This window comes from Perissodus microlepis, chromosome 7 (assembly GCF_051167445.1).
Source record: "Perissodus microlepis isolate ML-2025 ecotype Zambia chromosome 7, ASM5116744v1, whole genome shotgun sequence".
NCBI classification, from domain to species: domain Eukaryota; kingdom Metazoa; phylum Chordata; class Actinopteri; order Cichliformes; family Cichlidae; genus Perissodus; species Perissodus microlepis.
Window position 1 is genome coordinate 5020007 of NC_140467.1, and position 22567 is coordinate 5042573.

Sequence of the window (22567 nt, forward strand, 5' to 3'; positions counted from 1 at the left end):
GGCTACTGGTTTGTCAATTCACAGGAACATCACAAGCGAAAGGAAGCGTTGGCGAATGTGTTTATTGACAGTGTTGGGGAGTAACGGAATACATGTACCGCCGTTACGTGTTTAAAATACAAAATATGAGTAACTGTATTCCGTTACTCCGTTAAAAAGGTGGTATTTAGAATACAGTTACTTTGTTGAAATAAATGGATTACACTGCGGTACTTCCCTGTTTCATATTGTGGCGGGTCAGGCCTGTTTGGGCTTTGTTTGACAGCTATGTTCTGTTGTTCCAGGTGGCAGCGTTACGGTTGCCATGGTTACAGGGTGACGCTCTCTCTCTGCGTGTTTCCTGGGTGAGAGAGGCCTTTTTGTCATTGTTGTGCTAAGCTAATAGGCAGAATGCTACCGGTATAGCTCTAAAGAATGTAGCATCATAGGCAGTGTAGTCCGTGCTGCAGGGAGAATGGACTCCCATACCCGTTATGTGTCTGTGAGCGAGGGAGGGAGAAAAAGGAAAAGTATGAGCTGTCATCGAGCAAAAACGGGAGCTGGAAGCATGTAAATATAATAATAACCACTGCAGCCAAGAAGAGTGCCTGACGAGCCCAGCTGTAAGTAAGCTATTAAGACTCGACTGTACACCGTGTTCGTGTTTTCCTCTGAAACAATAAGTTCCGTTGGAGCAGCCTTTCAACGCCTCTCTCTGTCTCTCGCTAGCAAAGTTGACCCAGACAACAAAGTAAAGCTAGTTTTCGGCTACGAGCCCGACACAGAACCCATCGTATTAACCAGAGGTCCCTTTACTACGGTTCGGAGCCGCGGACCTTCAGTAACAGTAACAAATCACAGCAATAGTACATTCATGTAGTTGTAAACAGCATGATAATATATTAAGTAATCCAAAGTATTCAGAATACGTTACTCTCATTGAGTAACGTAACGGAATACGTTACAGAATACATTTTGGGGCATGTATTCTGTATTCTGTAATGGAATACATTTTAAAAGTAACCTTCCCAACACTGTTTATTGAGACTGGGATATCTACACAACTATGTGAGTCAATTGCCTTAAAAAGTTTAGCAATTCACTTGAACTAAAATTACGAACACCCGGTGCTGCAAGAGTTAATAGTCTCATTGGGGCCAAGATTTATCTTTTATAGGTACCTGGTATCAATGGTTGTTCATCCGCCCTAATTTTCTTTCTTTCTTTTTTTTTTTAAAGAACCCATAGGTGGGAATGTGAGTTGTCTGTCTCTGCGTGTTAGCCCTGCGACAGACTGGCGACCTGTCCAGGGTGCAGGGTATGGTAGCTGGAATAGCAACACACATATAGCAGCAAGTAAAACTAAACTGAAACTAAGGATTTTCAAAAAAATAAAAACTAAACTAAACTAGCAAACAAATGGTAAAGACTAATTAAAACTGATATAAAATTGAAAATCTGAAGTCAAAACTAAATAAAAATAAAAACTAATGAAAATTGCAAAACTATTAAAACCCTGCTGTTAAACTGCATTTCGACAGAAAGAACAGCCACTACCTCATCTTGCCTTGTAACTTTATATGACTTATCAAAGTGGGAGGAAAAGATGTATGGAGAAGCCTTGTAACGACTCTGGAGCGTACCACATCACTTGTAAAACACAGTGGAGGCAGTGTGATGCATAGGCACTCATGATTTCCACTGGTAATGGATCACTCTTGTTTACTGGTGATTTGACAGAAGACAGAACTAGCCTGATGAAGTTATATTTTCTGCTCAGATTCGTTCAGTTGACTGGCCAGCACCTCACGGTAGCGATGGACAATGACATGTGAAAGCGACCCAAAAGTTTTTGAAGGTAAAGAAGTGGAGAGTCAGTGAGTCATATGACTATCACCCCACCAAGCTGTATTTCAGCTCAAACTAATGGGAGGTAGAGAGACCCACAAACAACTAAAGACATCTACAGTAAAGACCCAGCTTTATGGCTTTAGTGATGCCCAGATTTCAAGTAACCATCACCTGCAAAGGATGCTTGAAAAAGTAATAAAAATTACTTTATCTTCATTTTATCCATGTCTATATTAATTATCTAGTGACATTTACATATGGGTAGAAACAGTACTCACCGTCATCTCATTTATCATCTCGTGGCAAATTTAGATTGTGAGTTCAAAGGAATTATAAGACAAATGATGGGAAAAACACTACAAATCACTATTTTTTAGTATAACCAATATTTTGACAATGTGCTATTTTCAATTTTTAACTTGGTAAAAAACGGTTGAGACTTTTCATTTAGGGTGTCCTAAACAAGCCCATCAACCAAAACCTCCTGATATTAGAAAATGTTATTAGAATATATGAGTTTAATGTTTTATACTTACTAAAAGCAATCTAAACAACAATGAAGAGCCTGTTCTTTCTCCAGTGTATTCCTTAAATTGTTACTCGAGGCACTAAGCCAACACGTGTATCAATGTGACTACAGTATGACTGTATATATACAACGAGGGGCCATATCAGGGTACGTTTTCTGCATGTGAGGGGTTCACGAGGAGCCATGAACACAAGCATTAGGCGCCTATATTGGCTGTGTGTGTCCTACATTCAAACGGAAGATGCTTTTTTTATGTAAGCGTCTTATGGTTCATGGACTCACACTGAAACAGACGCACACACACACATAAGCCCACACTTATGGGGTGACAGAGTGCACTGGCTGAGCTCAGATGAACCAATGGCAACCTGGGGAAGGAGGAATGTGCATGGCGCTGGTCCAAGAGAGGCCGTCAGAATCCTCAGCAGGCAACCCCGGTTGTCTTAGCGAACACAAGTGTGAGTGTGTGAAAGTCTGTGCATCTGCACAAGAAGGTGGTAGGTGTAGTAACTGTAGAACTATATGAGTATGTATAATTTTACAGACAGTTTGCAATGGATTGCCTTTACATATGTATGGGAAAACACTTTCAGCTCAAAGTTTGTATTGTTTTTGTCAGTTTTGTCACATTACAGTATATGAGAAGTTCTTACTCACTGTCAATCAGCGCACGCAGTCAGGCACAGGCTCTCCTCACAAGACAACCCCAGTGACAACACACTGATGAGATAAAGTTATCTGCAGTGTTATTGTGGGATGCTTCATCTAAATTCCTTAGCAGTTACAGGATGCAGTGAAGCATCTGCAGGCAAAGATTTCACTTGCAAATGGGCAGTTACTACAACCAGCAAGAAGGAGATCTAGGTCCCTAGAGAGGCTACAGAGTCCGAGAGGACACTCACTATACCACCACTCATGCCAAAAATACAGCATGAGATCATGCAGATTCCAATTGTGGACTGCAGTAGAAGAAACAGGGTCATGTGTGCACTTGACTAATGCACAACCACACAAGAAAAAAGGAGAGAGGGGTAAGGAGGGAAAGGAAGAGAGTGATGTGCTGCTTAAAATATTCAATCCTCCTTCCATTAACTAACCGTGTAGGGATGGCAACACGACCTGCACTGTACATCTCGAGAGAGAGAGAGAGAGAGTGGAAGAGAGAGGGGAAAAAGAAGGAAGAGAGATGGTGCAATGTGGGATCAGACCTCTTTTATCCAGTAGCCTTTAAATCCAGCTCAGCATTTTCTTGATGATGTCATCTCTTTTTCACTCTCACTTTCTCCTTCACCTCCATCTGCTCTCTCCCTCCACCCTTACTGAACTTTCCGTGTCTTGCGCACACATCTTCATCTTCCCTTCCTCCGCAATTACACAACGTGAGGTGCATTACAATACATAAAGCATCATGTTTAAGCACACCAAGATCCTTATAAATCTGGAGCTGCTTATAGCCATCCCAAGTTCAGCTTGCCTGCACACTTCCATATTCCCCTTTCCTTACACCACAGCCACCTTGCGGCAGCTGACACACAACGAGAACACCAAACAAACAAACAAACAAGGGATAGCATAGACACAACCAGATGGGGGAACGCATGTAGGTTTTTATTGCATGTGAAGTAGAAGGGTGAAAGGAGGGAGGTGGTGGTGGTAGGGTTATATTCACACTGTATCTCCGGCACCAAAAGGCGAAGGAAGTGTCTATTTACAATACAGATGTATGTAGCTATGACTTTTTTTTTTATAGAGACTCTGTGGTGTCTGTAATGCAGCAATGTGGGCGCCATACAGATATTCATTTTCAATTGTAGTGTGCTTGCATTGTAGTGCTAAATACATTACCAACCTAGGGTACATATTTACTCAGCAGCAATAGTGAAGCTGCAACTGCACAAAATGTGCATATGAGACTTGGTGAGCAAAGGTTTTATGCATGTGTTTGTCTCTCCGCTGACTGAGAATCTATGTCTTTGATGTAAAGGAAAACTCTTAAATGCTAGTTAGAAATTGCCGGCAACCATGTGGACAAATGTTTGCAATCTCCAAACGTGTCTGTCAGCTCAGGGGATCCATGCAGAAGAGGCCTGCTTTATATCAAACTATTCAACCGTAGAACCTGAAATCTGTCTAACAGCTGACCTGCAGGACGTGCGGAAGAACAAAAATCATCATTTACCATCAGATCCTGATCCAACCGTGCGTGAGTGGACTTGCTGTCACTGTGCCATGCACGTAAATGCACTCATCAATTTTATTTTCTAAATCCCATTTCAGTTTGAACCACTCTTTATATTGTGGACTACTATAAACATTTTGCTCACTTCTAAAATTAAATTGTGATACCCAATAAAAGAGGCATCCTTATATATATATATATATATATATATATCTGCCTCTGTTGCTCCACCTGGATATCAGTTCAGGTCTGCTCTCTTTCATCAAAGCATTATTGAGAAGTAGAAATATGTGGAGCTCGGCTCTAAATGTGTGGTGTGAGGTGACGAGCCACAGGAGTGGGCTACAGCTTTGGCACTATGCTTACACCTTTGAGCGATCCATGCACACTAATTATGCATTTGTTTCAAATAAAGGAACACTCTTAGTGTCTCAGAATCACAAATTGAAGCGTGCTTCTTTCAGTGTTAAATATAGTGGAATTTTGCATTAAACTGCCTGCAGAAAAATGTTTGCACTCTGAAACGTAAACTACAAACAGGCCCACATATGCAATAAGCCCAGTATAAGAAAAATAACTGTCAGTGTTTTCAGTTACAAAATTGACAGGCCTCTTTAGGAAATATGACATAGGGTTTTGCCCTCAGGAAATCTGGGCCTAAAAATGTAAGTCATGGTGGAACTGTTCAGAGGATGTTACATCAATAACCCACTCCTTCTAGCATATGACTTTGTCTTTTTCTGTTTATCAGTTAATGAGTTGTTCCTGTTTACTTGTCTTTTTTTAAAGAGCTGAAATGACTCAGAGACATTCAAGTGTGTGAGCAAGAGATGAGCTCATTAACCGAGTGTGTCTCAATGTGCAATGTCTCTGCAGTTAAAAAAATAAAAATAAAAATGTATCCCCAACACTACATAACCACCACTGTCAGCAGGCCTTAAACAGAGATTTAATGTTAGCGGCTCACTGTCAGATTATTGTTGACAGTTGCTGTTAATGTACCAATGCATGTATGTGACTTTAGAACAAACAGGGCTTCCCCGTGACAAAGAACAAGAGGACAACAGGAACAGATAATTACTTGGAAAACACCACAACTTGATTTCCCAACTTTCATGTGGGGTCTGTTCAGGCCAGGGGGAGAGCAAGAAAAGGAATTTGGACTCTCTCTCAGTTGGTTAAGCAGCTGTTTCTCTGGAGGTTCAGGTTGGGCAACAAGAGAGCAGAGCAAAGAAAGAAGAAAATAAAAAAGTGAAAACGTGAGAACAAGGGAAAGAGTGAGAAACAGAGGGGCTGTGTAACTGGAGTCTTGTTTCATTCCAAATCAGATTGCTTTATAGTAACACAGGGGGTGAGTGGTTCCAGGCAGCAGACAAAGGGCCAACAGGATCAATATTGACATTCTCCTTAGTGATAGATGAGTTGGCTGGGTGAGGTCAGGGACTGGACCTTTGTATTAGCCAGCGAGCATTAGTGGTCACGGCTGGGGGACACTTACAGTAACCTTGGCCTTTCAGTATAATGGAGGGTCTGAGGGTGCCCAGGAGAAGTCCCTCCCTTTTATGGGCTTTATTACCGTAACAGAGCTCCATCCTCCACTGGCCCGATTCAAACACAGATCATTACTTTGTCAAAACAGCTACCAGACCACATTGGCACTTGCGCAGGCAAACTTGTGCAGCAAACAGAATCTCAAGGTGGCTGTTTTTCAACACAGCAGTCGTGGGAGATGAAGAAAGGACAACACAAGACAAAGCAGAGCAAGTGACTGTTTATTAGGTCTTATTCCAACAGCATGTACAATAGGACAGATTCACTGGTAAGTCTTGCACGGTAGGCAAAGATACACACACAGAGTACAATCTTTTTCCAGAGTTACGGCAAGATGGGCTACCACAAAATGGTGCAATATAACCCTCCTGTAATTTCCATGTGCTCGCTTTGCTCAAACATTTTAATTGTTGTTTACCTTAAGTGGTCAATTAATCCAAGGCAAACTCATAAAAGAGAGAAGGCTGTGGGCTGCCCGGATAGTCAGATCCAACTAGCCTAAGAATAATGGCTACTAGGGACATCACAGTCATTGGTGGGAAAGAAGAAGATCATAGTGGAGGGATGAGCATAATAGGAAAAACACAGTAGGGGCGCAGGGAGAAAACCTCTGAAACAAAAAAAAAGAGAGAGAAACAAAGCGAGGAGGTGCAATTACACTGTTGCCAAAGAGATGGTGGTAAAAAGGAGAGGAGGTGGGAAAAGTAGAGTGTGAGGAGGAAGAGAAGAGGTCATCTGAGGTGATAGAAATTTGGTGAGTTGGGTTCATCAAAGATGGAGCTTGGCCACTCTCCTCCTCCTCGGATTCTGTTCTGGCTTGGGTTACTCAGTTGACGCCTCGCAAACACACACACACACACACACACACACACACACACACACACGAAACACATGGCTGCAGTCTCCCACACACATGCTCGTTCTTCTTTCATGCACACTTGTGTTTCTTACAGAAACAGAAGTGTCATCAAAATATTGTAAGTCAATGCATGTTGATCCCTATGAAATGCACACATACACGCATAGTCTGTCAGTCTGTCTCAGAGTCCAAACCACTCGGTGACCCCTCCTCTCCTGGGGTCGAGTTTCTGCCTCTGCTTTTCGTCCTCCATGAACTTCTCCTGCATCTCCTCCATAGAGCCCTCAGCTGGTGCCCGCTCTTTTTCTGGGAAGATGTCAGGAAAAGTAAATGTCTGGCCCAGCGCCTGATGAGGAGGCAAAGACAGAAAGCACAGAGAAAAAAAATTTAGCTTAAAAAACACTGTGTTCTTACTTAATGAGAGAAATCGGTTGTTTGTTAAGACTCAAAAACCATCAATCTTGGAAATCACTTTCTATGTAACAAATATGTCAAACTGCACCTTCCTAAAATAAATCACAGTTCTTTGCAAAAATGAAGGAGAGTGTGTCACCATTCTCGCTCTGTTACTCTTCATATGACACAGATGCTCACTCACTCTCTTGTCTTTAGTTTTTTTAGCTCTCCTCTCCTGTCCATTTCTCTGGTCTTGATTTATTCAGAGGGAAAAGATGGTATCCATTATTTATTCCATACTAACCCATTTCTAGCCATAACTAATGCATCTCTGGCAAAATGTAGCCTGTGTCATGTTGACATAGAGTACAGTACAGACAGCACACATATGCATGCATGCACACTCACTTACACACAAGTGCGTTCACACACAGAGACAGGTCATGCATGCAGACATGCAAACATATCTACTAGAGGTGGGAATCACCATACATCCCACAATACGATATTATCACAATACTTAACGCACGATACGATATTATCACAATACTTAACGCACGATACGATATTATTGCAATTTTTTAAAATATTTTGCGATATTCAGATTCTGTACATAAAGGTAAACTTTATCAATATTCATTTGATCTAATATCAAAGTCTCACACTCAGTCTTTCTCTCATTTCAGTCAGTTTTATTGTTGACAAACTGAACGGTTTGTATTACAGTCTAGTCCAACTTAACTAAATGCAACCATCTGGTACAATTATAGCTATTCTGAACTATGCAATTTATGAAAACTATGCAGCCCCTTCAGCAACTGAAGAATTTGAAAGTAAATTAAAACAAAATATAATTTTACATTAAATAAAAAAGTTTTAAACTTAATTAAAATAAAACATGTCTTAAATTAAAATAAGTAAACTGTAATGTTTATTGCTGCCAAAAAAACAAGTTAAACACATTTGGACAGTGAAGGAATGTCAGGATTCTTGCTCAGAAAAAGGAGCTGATCAACATGCTCTGAAGTCAGAGTTCCAGTCCACAAAAACTTTTTTTGTAACAAAATATCGATTTCTGCTGTCCCTGTATCGATACATTATTAGCAAACAAAATATCACGATACTACACAGTATCGATTTTTTCCCCCACCCTTAATATCTACAGCCTGTCTCTCTGAGCGTCCCTCGTGGACACCTGGCAACAAGAATTCAGTTGAGACTGATAACAATAGAGTCAAAGGATCAAATGAGGGGAAAATGCAAGAACATGTCATTTACGTGTTAAGCAAAGTGCTATAACTTAGTAGTTTTCCCAACAACAGTAGAACATCTACCAGAGAAATATAAAAACCCAATCCTCAATATATTTGTCAATACATCTAAAACACTAAAAGAACCTACATGATCAATTCTCTCATAGAATCAAATTACAGTGAATCACAGAGAAAACAACCTTCACCCACAAGAGTTATACATCTGTGCTTAGTTACATCTGAAACTCATTCTTAACTCTTCTCAGTTGAACCCAGACACCTCGGGCTAAGGCCACACCACTACAGTCGACCCCCGGAATTCGCGGGGATTAGGGACCACAACTGCCCACGAATTGCTGAAATCCGCAAATACCTCTAAAAATGCTTACAACTGCCTATTTTAATTTTCCCGGGAGCTTTGTGTTAGGAATTTGCGTGTTGTTTGGCAAATCTTTTTTAAGAAAAAAACCCAAAACAAAACAATTTACTGATATTTTGGTGTTTTTACATTAATGTTAATATTTGAAAATTAGTAAATATTTTTTTAATCATAAGAAATGTATTTAGTCACTAAAATAAAATGAAAATAAAAAATATTTTAGCGCTATAGAAATCCGCGAATCCACAAATACTGAACCGCGAATAGGCAGGTGGTTGACTGTATTGCCACTGCTGTAACTACAATTGATAAAAAAATAATTAAAATCTACCGAAAAGGTGCTTTTCACTAACCTCAAACAGTGCATACAAACCTAAATTATAGGTTAGAACATGACTACGGTACATACAGATCAAACTAAATGTACTGGATGCTGGGAGCACTGTGACAGTTCTATTTTAAAGCTAGCAAGAAACAGCAGAAAACTATGGTGGTAGACGATGCCGTCTGGGTGAAGCAGGAGCATTTCTTCATAAAGAAAATTTCCCAGGAAAGGCATTTCTACTCTACCTGAGCCCTCAAAGCTTTAAACAACTTACCTCATTCACCCATTCATACAAGCACTTTTTTTGTGCTTTTCTATCTAACATTCACAGACATTCATACAGCAATATTGAAACAGCAACCTTCCGATTAGTAAATGACCTGCTCTACCTCCTGAGCTACAGCCAGCACTGTACCTACCCCTGCATCCGGGCAAGAAGACACGATACCTGGATGCAGCTCGTCTGTGCCAATTACTCAAATTCTTGTTTTGTCTGAAACTCACTCATCCATTTCTTAATAACCGTTCGACATTATATAAGTTTTAAAACTTTAAAAACGTAGTAGAACTTAGAGCTGCATGTCATCGGCATAGCAGTGGAATGTAATATTGTCTCCCTGTCTAATGTGACACAGCGGCCACACACACAAAAAGACAGGTCCCAGTATAGACCCCTGGGGGATTCCACAGTTCAGTGCACAGTATTGAGAGCTGTGGTCACCAATGAAGACAAAAAATGTGTTTGGCACAACAATACATTCAGACAACGGTTCTGCTTGCCAAAACTGCTGCAGAGGACTGATAAAACAAAACACTGTATCAACTACAGCACTGACTAGTACTAGAACAGAACATTCACTACTATCAGCAGTTAAGATATCATTTGTAATCCTAATAAGCACGACATCACTTCTTTGATGCTACATAAAACCTAACCTTTTCAAAGATGCTGTTATGATGTAATGCTTCAACAAGCTGTAGACAGACAATCTTAAAGTGTTTTGCTATAAAAGGTAATTTGTTATCCAACTGCTCTGTGGTAGCCCAAACCTGTGGATAGCTTTGAGGGAGCTAGGAGGCGGCTGAGAAATCAAGTGTTTGGTTGTGGCTCCAGAGGAAGGATAGCAGTTTGGGTAAAAACCAAAAGGCAGCTATAGGGGATGGCAAGGAAACATCACCTATATGTCCTCCTACCTCCAGCTGATGACCCTGCAACTGACATTCTAGGAGTGGCAGAGGTGTGACAGGATTAGTGCCAAAGCAGGAGAAACATCTCAGCCGTACAAGAATCTACTACTTCTGCCACCACTGCTATTACTGTTGCTGCTGTTACTGTGTTTACTACTTTAATTGCTGGTACTATCCATCACTATTGCTACTGTGACTGCAGCTGTTGTTGTCATCAAATTAACCAAATCTACTTGCACATAAAAGCTGAGCAAGAGTGAAAGTAAAACAGTGAAACAAACAGTTTAATTGGATCCAGTTACATTTTTTTTTGCAGAAATCTACATTACCACTTACCGTCTACCTTTTTTCCCCACCTGATGTATATTATTCTTCCATATTTGCTCTTTTAACACCATGAAATTATGACGAACATCATGTAATTATACAGATAACATTGTTGTCCCGTCTTTACAAGTGCTTATTTCTAGATGACCACAGAGCACGCACACCAAACCCAGGCAGAGTTTATGCACACTTGTAAATATTTATACTAATAGATTATTCTGTAAGTCTCATGTATCTTTATGATGTGCTGTTTGGGGTTTCCAAAAAAATGAAAATAAGGATCATTAAAACTGTAGTTTACACTATCAGCTTCCACTTCATAATAAAATCCACTTAAATGACTAAGATTGATCAATTATTATGTGTAGAGGCCTGCTACAATAAAAAATAAATTGTTTCAATGAACACAATTGTCAATCAACTAAATATGTGAAACATTCTGTATGGGGTCAGTGTGTAGGCGTTAAGGAATGGTCTGGCTCTGATGTGAATGTTACTTTGTCTGTCTCCAACCCCCAAAATACCAAGAGAAACATGCATATAATTGCTGCAAAGCATAGTTTAATTCCCAGAGGGAGAGGCAACATGAAGCTAAAGATGCAGAATGAATCCGACTGTGTCTACTGTAAAAATAGCTGCGAATAAGGACAGCCTATAGCATTTTGGGCAATATGCTAAAATTTGACATAGTCCAGCAACTGGTAACTGCTGATAGATCTCAGAGTCTGCACAGTGGTGTGAAAAACTAGCAACAAACAACAAGCTTACCAAGTACAAGCTCCAGTAAGCTTATTAGTTCATAATACTGTTGGACATGAGAATAGACCCTCCACAATGGTCTTTGTTCTGCTGCACTCGACTTGGACTATATCAGTGGTTCCCAAACTTTTTTCGTTAGGCCCCCCTCTGTTTTACAAGAAAAATCTTCGCGCCCCCCCAACACCCCCACACAAACACATCCTCCAACCACACACACCCATATTTTGTTGTCAAACTCCATTGTGGTTTATTTCACACCTCAAACATTTAGTAGACAACTACATGAATAAAAGTAAATTGCAATAAATTACAGGTAGCAATGAAATACACTACTAACTCTTTTACGCTACATCCACACCTATGCGGGTATTTTTGAAAACACAGCTGTTTCTATGCGTTTGGGCCTTTCGAAACACCGAAAAGGGAGGATTTTTTAAAACTCCGTATTTGCGTTTACTTGTGGACGAGGAATACAGAGTTCGTCACCAACGTCAAAGGTATGTGCCTTTTTTCACGTCACGCTGTGCGCCACGTTATTGTTTACATGAGATGAATTTCTACAATGGCAGATAGATTAACAGTATTTTGTCTCTATCTGCAGTTTTTACACGCTTACATATACACACACAGTTACTGTCCCTCCATTTAGAAAGGCAGAGGTGTCACGGTGTAATTATTTTACGTGTAGTTGTTTTTTTCCTGTGTAATAATATTCAACATTACTATCATTTTTCAAAAAATGTCTCTCTGTGCAAAATGGGTTTAAAAACATAAACAACTGTGGGATACTGTTAGTCCGTGGTTTGGACAGGGGGAACAAATTGTGGCAGGATCAGCCTGATGTTATTTGTATCCCGCTGTAACTTTACTGTATAAAGAGCTAACATCTCCAAAATGTCAGGAGTAGTGTGTTTGTGAACTAAAAATCAAGAATGTGGGATACTGTTTGTCCGTGATTTGGACAGCCCAGCACGTGCTCCCGACGCAGGGGAAAGTAATTCTGTCGCAGAGACCTACCTTGGCACTTGTGCATATTTTCTAGTCTTTGGCTTGGAAGGAAGTTGGTTTGGAAACATATTTGGCGATGCTTCATCTCCTGCTTTGCATTTGTGTGGGAACCCCGCCAAAAACCTGTCACTTATGCTAGCATTGTCCAAGCAATTTTTTTTTCTTTTCATACGCCCCCCCCAGGGGGCGGGCCCCACACTTTGGGAACCTCTGGACTATACGATCACAGTTCTCCGTAGCATTACCTGACAAAACCCTGGATTTCCAAGTGTCCATGTACAACTCCTTACACTGCTTAATTCAATTCAATTTTATTTATATAGCGCCAAATCACAATAACAGTCGCCTCAAGGTGCTTTATATTGTACAGTAGATCGTACAATAATAGATACAAACTTATGATGCTTAACGCAACAAAAAGTAAAGCGGTACCAACAATTCTGTATTAAATGAATTGTTTTAATGAGTCAGACTAGTAAATCAAAAACGATTTCAACTGTCGAACACTGGACATTAAAAATTACCAAATTTGTTCAAATTCCTGCATCTTGAGTTTGCAGTGATTGTGTTGTGTGTAGAGTTACAGCTGAAACAGCAAAAGCACAGCTGTGGTCTTTCTTTGCGTATATGGTAATTTTGTCAGTGTCACAAGATTAAATTCTGGCGTGTCTTGCCCAAGTCATTACCCCTGTTTTTGATTAGCACTCAGGCCCCAAACCCCAGAAAATGGTATCTGGAAAAGCCTGAGTAACTCCATCCAACTATCCAAAACACATTATGGAAACTGCTATTTTGGTAGGATACTTCACACAGGCCTGAATTCATGTTACTCTCAACATGTGGCCATTTGGGTCTGAATTCTGATACCAGATTTGAGGAGTGCCTGGAGAAAAACATGCACAACCTTCAGTCAAAAGCTACCCTGTTCTTCTGTTTCAATCTTGCGGCAACAATTGCATTTCAAACTACAGGAGGTTTTCTAGTGAGTGCAGTATAACAGTAAGAGATGACTGTGCAAAATAAGTCAGGCACAGGCAGAGAACTGCCAAACACCAGAGAAACACCTGGAAAACGCCAAGGTCTTCAGTGTCTCGCTGCACTCTCACACACTGCCATCGAGGAATCCAGAATCCAGAACGCAAACACTGGATGAGGCCAAAGGAAGTTTTCTTGGAGGAGTAAGAAAAGGAGAAAGGAGAAGGAGGTCAAAGGGAGAAAAATGGGGCTAGAGTATGCGAGGAAGTAAACGTGACAGGAAAAAGATGAAAGTAGGAGGTGACGAAGGAAGGGGTCTACCCCAGTCCTATAAACACAAGAGCTCACAACAACATGAACAATGAAGCAGTGAATGAAACAAGACTTCACCCGACCTGAACCAAACATTGTCGCATGACAATTCCCAGTTATACAGAGCAGTTCTGGGTACCTTATGTATACAGACAGTGAAGATTAATACCAGCCTCGGAGAGCGCGATTCACAAAAACAACAAAGCAGCAAGACTGAAATCAACAAAGAGCTGAGACTCGTTAAACAAGTCTTATTGTTGGCAGCAGGCCGCGCCCTGTGTGTGTGCGTGCATGTATGTCAACCGTCTGCTGGACACATTTTCGCAGTGAGAGAAAGTGTTGGCAGAGAGGATTCATACTTTTGTTTGAAATGTATACATCGCACCACAGCAGAGGCAAACCCCAGTCTCATCCATCTCCTGGCGCTGAGCTAAAACGATCTTTCCTGTGTGTCTGTCTGACTTTCTGTGTATCTGAGTGAGAGAGGGAGTGTGTGTATGACTGCATATTGAGTGATTTATGGTGATGACCCAGTCCTGGCCAAAAAGGACAAAAGTGGGGAAAGAGGCAATATCATTATGTGTATTTCTCTTCCACATTTGTTCCTCTAAGGGTTTTATTTCTGGTACTCGTTTAGTTCCTAGATGACAAACTGAAGGAGGCGTATTTTCCCTCTCCCCACATCTTTGCCATCTTCAACGTGCTCCCAGTTGACTCAAGCTGCCATCCAGGAATATTGGGAAGCAATCCCGTACTGCCATGCAATGTAAACATACTCCTCTTACGCACATGAACAATCCATTACAACACAGTTTTCCTCTCAATGGGGAAAAGAAAGAAATGGGTGGTGGGGGGGTAAATGTTGTCATTAACTCATTACCACACCATTTCACTTTTCCCATCTGTAGGCACATGTATACTTCTTTATTAAGCTCTAATTCAGTGCCTTGTTTTGCCCCAGGAACTGTGCATTTAGACTGTCAGTCTGGCCAGTGTCACATTTCGGGACCACTGTCAGAGATTTAACCAGTTGGTGGGGGCAGCTGTCAAATTAGGAAAAACAACTGGTGTGAACATGTTTTCTTAACCGCTACATTGAGGAGGAACTGAACTGCTTGCATGTAGTTCATGTAAGCCTCCCAGGCAACACTGTACTTGAGTGAAATGACCCCATCTGAAACCTGAGTTTGTTGAATCCATGTGTGTGCTCGTACACATACACAAAGTCATGCACACGACCTAAGTAACCCTCTTTGCTGACCCCAGAGATGGGAAAACAGAAGACTAGGCGAGAGATAAAAAGAAACTCATAAAGGACAATTATTCAGTTCGATCGACCTTTCCTACTGATCTGTGACAAACTGAGCATGCAGTCATAGCTTAAAAACAGCTCTAAGAATTTTTTTTGGTTTTAAAATTGACTCCTTATGGGTGCATTATTAAAACAGTTGGAGTAAGTGTCCTTTAAGAAGAGGGGGAGAAAAAAACTAAAATTAATTCAAGAAAAAAACGATGGCTGTTATATTTAACTATAAAATGTGAAAGTCACAGTTGCTCTGGGTGGATATGTTCAAGTGTCTGATGAAAACAGGAAAGTGCCAGGTCAGTAAAGTGACACTTTACCAGCCTGGAGCTGAATAGAACATTATGGCACAGTCGCACACTGAAGGCAGCGAAGGCTAATTCAACCTGCTTCTCTGGACTGTGACCAGACTTCATGATGTGAAAGATGATATATTAAGATCTAGATCCCTCTGACTGCTAAGGATAGAATAAGAACTATGCCACGACTAATAATAATAATAATAATAATAATAATAATAAAGAGGTTTGATTACTAAACTCCATTGAGGTAAGTTTGATTTCATTTTCCAATATCACAAATCCACAAAATAGCCTTTTTCATATCACATTTTATGTCCTCTGAAATGAAAGAAGCATGGAGCAACATTTTATTACTTTAAAGACTGTTTAACAGCTGTAAAACTACTCTCCAGGTCAAATAGTGACTTCCATTCAGACAATCTCAATAAAATCCATGTGAAAAGACCTTCTAACCACTCTTTTACAGCCTGAGATCAGCATTTCTTTTGTGCTCTCTCAAAACATCAAGCACCAAGAGTTATTATGGAGCTAAATAAGTTGTGATTGCGAGGTGGGGGTCAAGTACACCAACTTCTTGGATGACCACACTTGACCGAGTTAAAGAAAAAGGAGTTCTTCAGGTGGTTATACAGCCTCAGAGGGCTTTAAATGGTCTGAAAATCGAAACTGAGCCATTAACGCCAGCTCTTATACACTGCCAGAAAAATAATCCCCTCATTTGATAGGGGACACAAAGATAAACCGATAAGCTACAAAATCACTTACAAGTGAAAAGAATAACACGGATCATCTAATTACAATGCTGAGAAACCCTAGACCAGGGCATGTAGCTTTTATGTTGCCATGTACCACAGATGCAATTTAATGTTGCAGCTTGTTGATATTGAGCTAATCAAAAATCAAACACATGTAGACAGATGCTAATAAAGTGAGAGAGAAATCTGGACCATGAAGAGGCGGAGAGGTGCTGACAACACGGTGAGAGGCAGTGGCTTATGTGGCTAGAGAACAATGTGGTGATGTGAGGTAAACCACATACCATGATGAGGTAAACTGTAGCAAAGGACAGACATCTTGAATAGTTGTGTGTGTGCATGTGCGCAGAAGGCGTTTAAGAGACACTATCTAAACAGGCTGACAGTGATTTTTAAGGTGGAATTTAAGAGTTGTGAGCCTGTTTTCTTTCATCTTAAATACAGCCGATATAATTCCCACTTCATAAATACAAGTGAAAAGGGGCTTTTAAACAAAATTTAGACTAAGTAAAAATCATATCACAATGAGGAAAATTTACTTATAATTGATAATAATTATAGTTTAATTTCTGACTATGGAAAAAACAAACAATACTGTCACTACTGAAATGAGGTACCAGCAGAAGCATTATACTGCAGTATTAGTGACATATCCACTGCCACAGTGTTAACCACCTAAAAGTAAAGGTATACCATGACTGCTGTTTAATGATTTCTTGATATCATCAAATAATGAAACAGAAAAAATATTTTCTACTTGTGAAGTTCTATCTTTGGTAAGACTTTTCAACCAGCTGCTTAAAGCCATTGCATCAGTAATGAATAACATGCACCATTTGCTCTTCCTGTCATATGGAGTGCAGCTAGCAATGCTCGGTGGAGTCATCTGTTTACATTTGGGTTGCAGATCACCAGCTGTTAGAATCTCCTCCTTTGAAGCCTGGTTGAAGTCATTCGTGGGGGTTTTATTTATTTATTTATTTATTTTACCTCAAGTGCTTTGTTGTTTCCAGCTTTTTGAAAAGCACTCTGCTTTGTTAGAGGGAGTTGAAATAGGTCCATTTTTGCCAAATGGTCATTTGAGGCCATCACATGGCCTCAAATGACCATTTGAGGCCATCACATGGCTCTTGCTTTTAGACATGCCTGGACATGTCTCCTTGGGAATGTAAATACCTGGAATTTACATTCTGTGCTATCATAGATATGGTAGCATGGTGGTTATCACTGTTGCCTCACATTAAGAAGGTCCAGGGTTTGAATCCACTATGTGTTCGGGGCCTCCCCATGCATGTATGGGTTCTTTCCAGGTACTCTCAGCTTAGGTTAATTGGAGATTCTAGATTGCCCGTGTCTGTCTATGCATTAGCTCTGCGAAAGACTGGCGACCTGTCCTGGGTGTACCAATTTTCACCCTGGTATAGGTTCTAGCTGCCCTGCGACCCTGAACTTGATAAGCGGAAGACGATGGATGGATGATCGCAGATGATATGATTTGACATCATAATAGACCCTTCGATCTATTTTTATGTGAAATAACGCTTCATACTTTTCCTATTGTTTTATATAAAAGAACAACACTGTCAGGTTGTAAAAAACAAACAAACAAACAAACAAAAACCCACACACTTAAAATGAAAATCATTTGTAATAGACCAACAGTAATGACACCAACTTGGAAAGCCTTCAAGACATCTATAGTGTTGCAAATATTTTCTTTGTGTTTGGCTGTGCCTAAATACAGTAGGTCAATGTGTTACCTAAGGATGTTTTCCCACGTGCACAGTATGGTTTAAATGGTTCAACTGTTAGTGTTTTAGTGCAACGTCCAAGGTAGCATCATTAGCATAAAAAGCATTTCTACTGAGATGAACAGGGGAAATCACCTGAAGTACTAGTTACAATACCTTTCAATACCAAAATCGCCAAAAAATGTTGTCTCTCTCTTGTTGTTGTTTTCTCTAATACCACAGGTGAAAAACTACACATGGTAAATACGACTAGTGCAATAAAGGCATATTTTGGGTTATGGTGACATGACTTTTTTTTTTTTTTTTTTTTAGACAATTGGCACTGTCATTGTGAAATCAGCTATGCTCTAAGAGATAAAATGTTTGCAACAGCTAATGTAAAAATAGATACTTTAGACGTTGTGGTAATGTTAATGAGATATTCTGCAACCACCCTAACATTTTCTGTGTCTTTAACTTGTGAAAATATAATGTTATCATTCCAAATAAACAGTCTGCCACCATCATGGTATCAATTTGGGTATCAAGAATATCACAGTTCTACTGGTATATTTCTTCTACATGTAAGAAATGGCAACTTCAAACATTTCGGACATAATTCCACAGTTCATGTATAAAACACAAGATGAACAGTGCATTTTCATCTGCAATTACAGAGAGTAAATGGTCAAAGCAAACTAGGCGAGGCAGGAAAGGCAATGGAACAGGGCAGGAGAAGAGATGCAGCCAGATGATTGTAAATGGCTCCTGCTGCCTGGCTCCTGGGTGTGCCACACATTCACTCTCACTTTATCTCATTGACACACACACACACACACACACGCACACACACTGTCCAAATGTCTTGGCAATAAACAGTTCCAGGAACAGTAATATTAAGTAAGGAGAGTGGGGATGTAAAAGAAGTAGGTATTAAAAGACAAATTAAATAGCACCCAGGAAAGACAGCGAAATTAAAATGATTTTGTGTGAAAACATACAAACAAAATTAAGTTAATGTACAATATATTACTGTAGTCAGTTAAAAGTCTAAAACAAATAATCACTTTCAATGAAAAACAGATGAAGTGTAGAAACCAAGAGTACTTTGCTATGGCTTAATTTAGGGTTATGACCCTCAGCCTCCCTCCAATTACAATAACATCTCCTCCACAGCCCTGTAATGGCCAAATAACTTGGTCAGCTTTGGCAAGCAGTAGTATATGTCCTTGCGTGCCTCACTGTCATTCCTACTAATATTATGTCCTACCTCTACTGTTAATTCAACCATACAGAAAATGTCAAATCCATTTGTTGGATAAGAAGAGATCTAAAACCCTTGTGTATACTTGACTTTGTGGACCAGGAGTAAAGAACGTTGGTGAACATCGCCTCTAGTGTCCAACTGAAAATACTTTAAGATTTATCACTGAAACCCTCTGACATACTAGTGTAGGACATCCAGTAATACATAAGCACATACTTCTGCCCAGAGACAAATGGAGGGCGTGAGTGAGAAAGTGCATGTGTGCACGTGCGCATGCATGATAGGTTTCATGCCTGGGCATGTCTGCTCCCAGCCTGCTACTGGAGACATTGGAGCCTGGTAACAGAGCTCTCAGGAAAATATCATCACTACCTAAATACACATCCAGCCACCCACAAAGACGTTCACATCAATCTGATCTCAAACTGGACACTCAGATGATAATAGCAGAAGTAGCAGCAACAACCGTGCGCTCACACACACACACACACACACACACACACACACACACACACACACACACACACACACACATATATCTGTCCATATTAACAATTATGACCAACAACTAACTGAGTTCGATTTCTTCAGTTTTTCCACCATCCTCCATCATACCTTAAAGCCATATTACGCCTAAACCTTGCCTATCTCTACTGTTCCCCATTACGGACACGCAGAAGCATATACATAAACAGCTGTTCACCATCATTATCCCCTGCATGTATGTCAGTCACCCCCACAACCCCCTACAATGTACCCCATTTCGATTGCCAATACTTGTAAACAACCCCACCACACACACACCCCCTTCTCAAGCATCCCTTCCACCTACCCCACACCCTCCCAGCCCTAGGCCAAACTATCTAGGCTACCAAACACAAACACAGCTAGACCCTTGCACAAAAAACAACACACTCACCCCTACATGCACATGAACATAAACATCCCGGCGTTGCCCCTGCCCCCCTCCCTCACTCTGAGGAATGTGGGGACCAGCTGGTGGAGAAAATAAAAAAAAAAATGAAGAAGCATACCAAAACAGGAAATACATCAGCACAGGCCTATCAGAACATGTTATCAAGCCGGTGGCAGCACCGCTGAGAACACGGGTGGCGCCGCGTGCTGATTGGCTGATCAAAGTGGCAGCTGTGTCATTACAGGTCTAGAGGTCAGGGGTAATCAAGAAAAGGTTCCGAGCATGCGCGCTTGTGTATGGGTTGGTGTGTATGTCTGTGATGCCATGGCTATCTAAATAAGGGGAAACTGGAGAGAATGTGGAAGGAAATGAGGGTGAGGAGAGAAGATGCTGCAGAGAGAGATAAAGCAAAAGTAAATAGAAAACAACAAAAGAAAAGACAGGAGACAGAGAGGCTGTAAGAGCCCTGAAGACTATTCATATAGCTCAAGTGAGCCGTTGATTTGTTGTGAGATTTGTTTGTCACACCAAATTGCTATAGCACTGTGCTTTTGAGAGTTTCCATTGTGTTTTCGTGATAATAATTAAACCTGCCCTATGCAAATCCATCTACAGCACAGTCACTGCATTAACACGTAAAGCATCTAAAATGAATTGGACATAAGAGTCAAACATGTGAAGGCACAACTAAGAGCCTCCACTACGGTCATTAAAATTAAAAAAAAGTAAAAAAGAAAAGGTTTGCGTGTGAGATTCCTAGACCCTGCTCTGCTCTCTATAATTCATGTTCTCTCTCTACTGAGCTCTTATGAAACCTGCACACACACACACACACACACACACACACACACACACACTCTCGCTCAAGATTTTGCTTAGGGGTAGAATTTTCCAAATCAAGACATACAGGGAGATGGGGGGGCCTTAAAGAGAAGTCTGATTGCCAAGTAAAGCTTCTGCTTTCATAATGCTCACCACCAGCATACACACATGTCTGTGCACACATATATATGTAAACACACTAATTAGTGGATAAGCTTATGCCTTCCTTTAGATGATTTATGTGCCTACATATGCTGACAGATACAGTTATGCACACGCAAGGATGCAAGACTGTAGATAAATTGAAAATTAATTTAGTGCGTTTGTTTTTAATTATTATAAAGACTTAAAAAAAAGCCTCTGTTACGTCAACTGTGTGTTATAGCTCCGTGCACTCTTGCGATACACTAAAAATATTAGATATATCTGACATTCTCGATTCAATCTTTCAGGCGGTCGATTCCTTTATGTTTTGAATAATTGCGCAGATCTGTGCTTCATATGTAGGAATATGACAAAAGTCCTAGTGGCACTGTATATGACTCACTGTGAGCTTTTAATTTAAACCCTCAATGCCATTCTAAATAAATGTGGACAAATCCTTGGACAAATCCGGTTTCTTATTTCAGCTGTCAATCGGAGAATTAATGGTCAACTCTCCTCAGAAAGGTGAAAAAATGAATAGCCCATTAAAAAAATAAATAAAATACAATTCTTTAAATTGAATATTTGGTAAGAAACCATGATTCAGTACAGCACCTAAGGCCTCGGTATGCGTTTAAAGTTAACTTCTGTGCTCCATGGCCTATCATATAGGAGAAAATTCTCACAAGAATTACTAGAGGTACAAACTGAATTGAAATTGCATTTTCGATAAATCATCCCACCCAAAGGGGAAGATGAGACCGCCTCGGGAGGGAAAAGTGCAGAAGTTAAAAATGTTAATTGGCGTGATAAGCAAGGGTGAGGCCGTACAGAGAAGGGAAGGAAGCAAAGCGGCAGACGGGCAAGGCTGTGTGAGGAAAGCCTGTGTTTGCGTGACAAGGTGAAAAGGAGGAAGAGGGAGGGAAGGTGAATGGGAGCTATCATGATCCAAATAGTTGAAAATAATAAAATTCCACACAGATAAGCAAGATTTCCCTCAGCTTCACTGCCTGATTCAGCACCTCCAGTCCCATAGAACAGGGCTTCACTCAGAGTGGAGAACAGGAGGGGAGGGGCAGGGGGTCAGAGGGGTTTGCAGCAACCCATCCTGTACCCCCCCTCCATCACCACCCTTTATCCTAGCCAGATACACACAGTTGCACATATATGCACAACCATACTGTGTCTATTATTAAGCAACAAGGAGTCAATAACAGATACAAGAAAAAAGGGAGACTAGTAAGAGAAGCTATACAGCAAAACGTTGCCATCTAGTGTCAGTCAAACAGAGAAGAGAGCCATACTTGGCCATAGCTTCCTTCACATAATCGCTCTGAATACAGCTGTTTTTCCTCTTCTCTTCTTGTTCCTTTTTTTCCAGCTGTGTCACAACTCCTCCATAGTTGCTACTCAGTCTAACTCAGTTTGTTTGTGTCTCTCCCTGCGCTTTTTCACTTT

The 22567-nt window shown here is 40.5% G+C and overlaps 1 protein-coding gene across 1 annotated transcript in view; it reads right to left on the bottom strand.

Moving 5' to 3' along the window:
* Positions 1–6294: 6294 nt before the first annotated feature.
* mrpl23 (mitochondrial ribosomal protein L23) overlaps positions 6295–22567 on the bottom strand; it is a 44921-nt gene continuing 28648 nt past the window's right edge. The window contains exon 5 of the mRNA XM_084932959.1: positions 6295–7294. Within this exon, the coding sequence (XP_084789085.1) occupies positions 7130–7294 (165 nt within the window). The 3' untranslated portion in view covers positions 6295–7129. The remainder of the gene's footprint in view (positions 7295–22567) is intronic.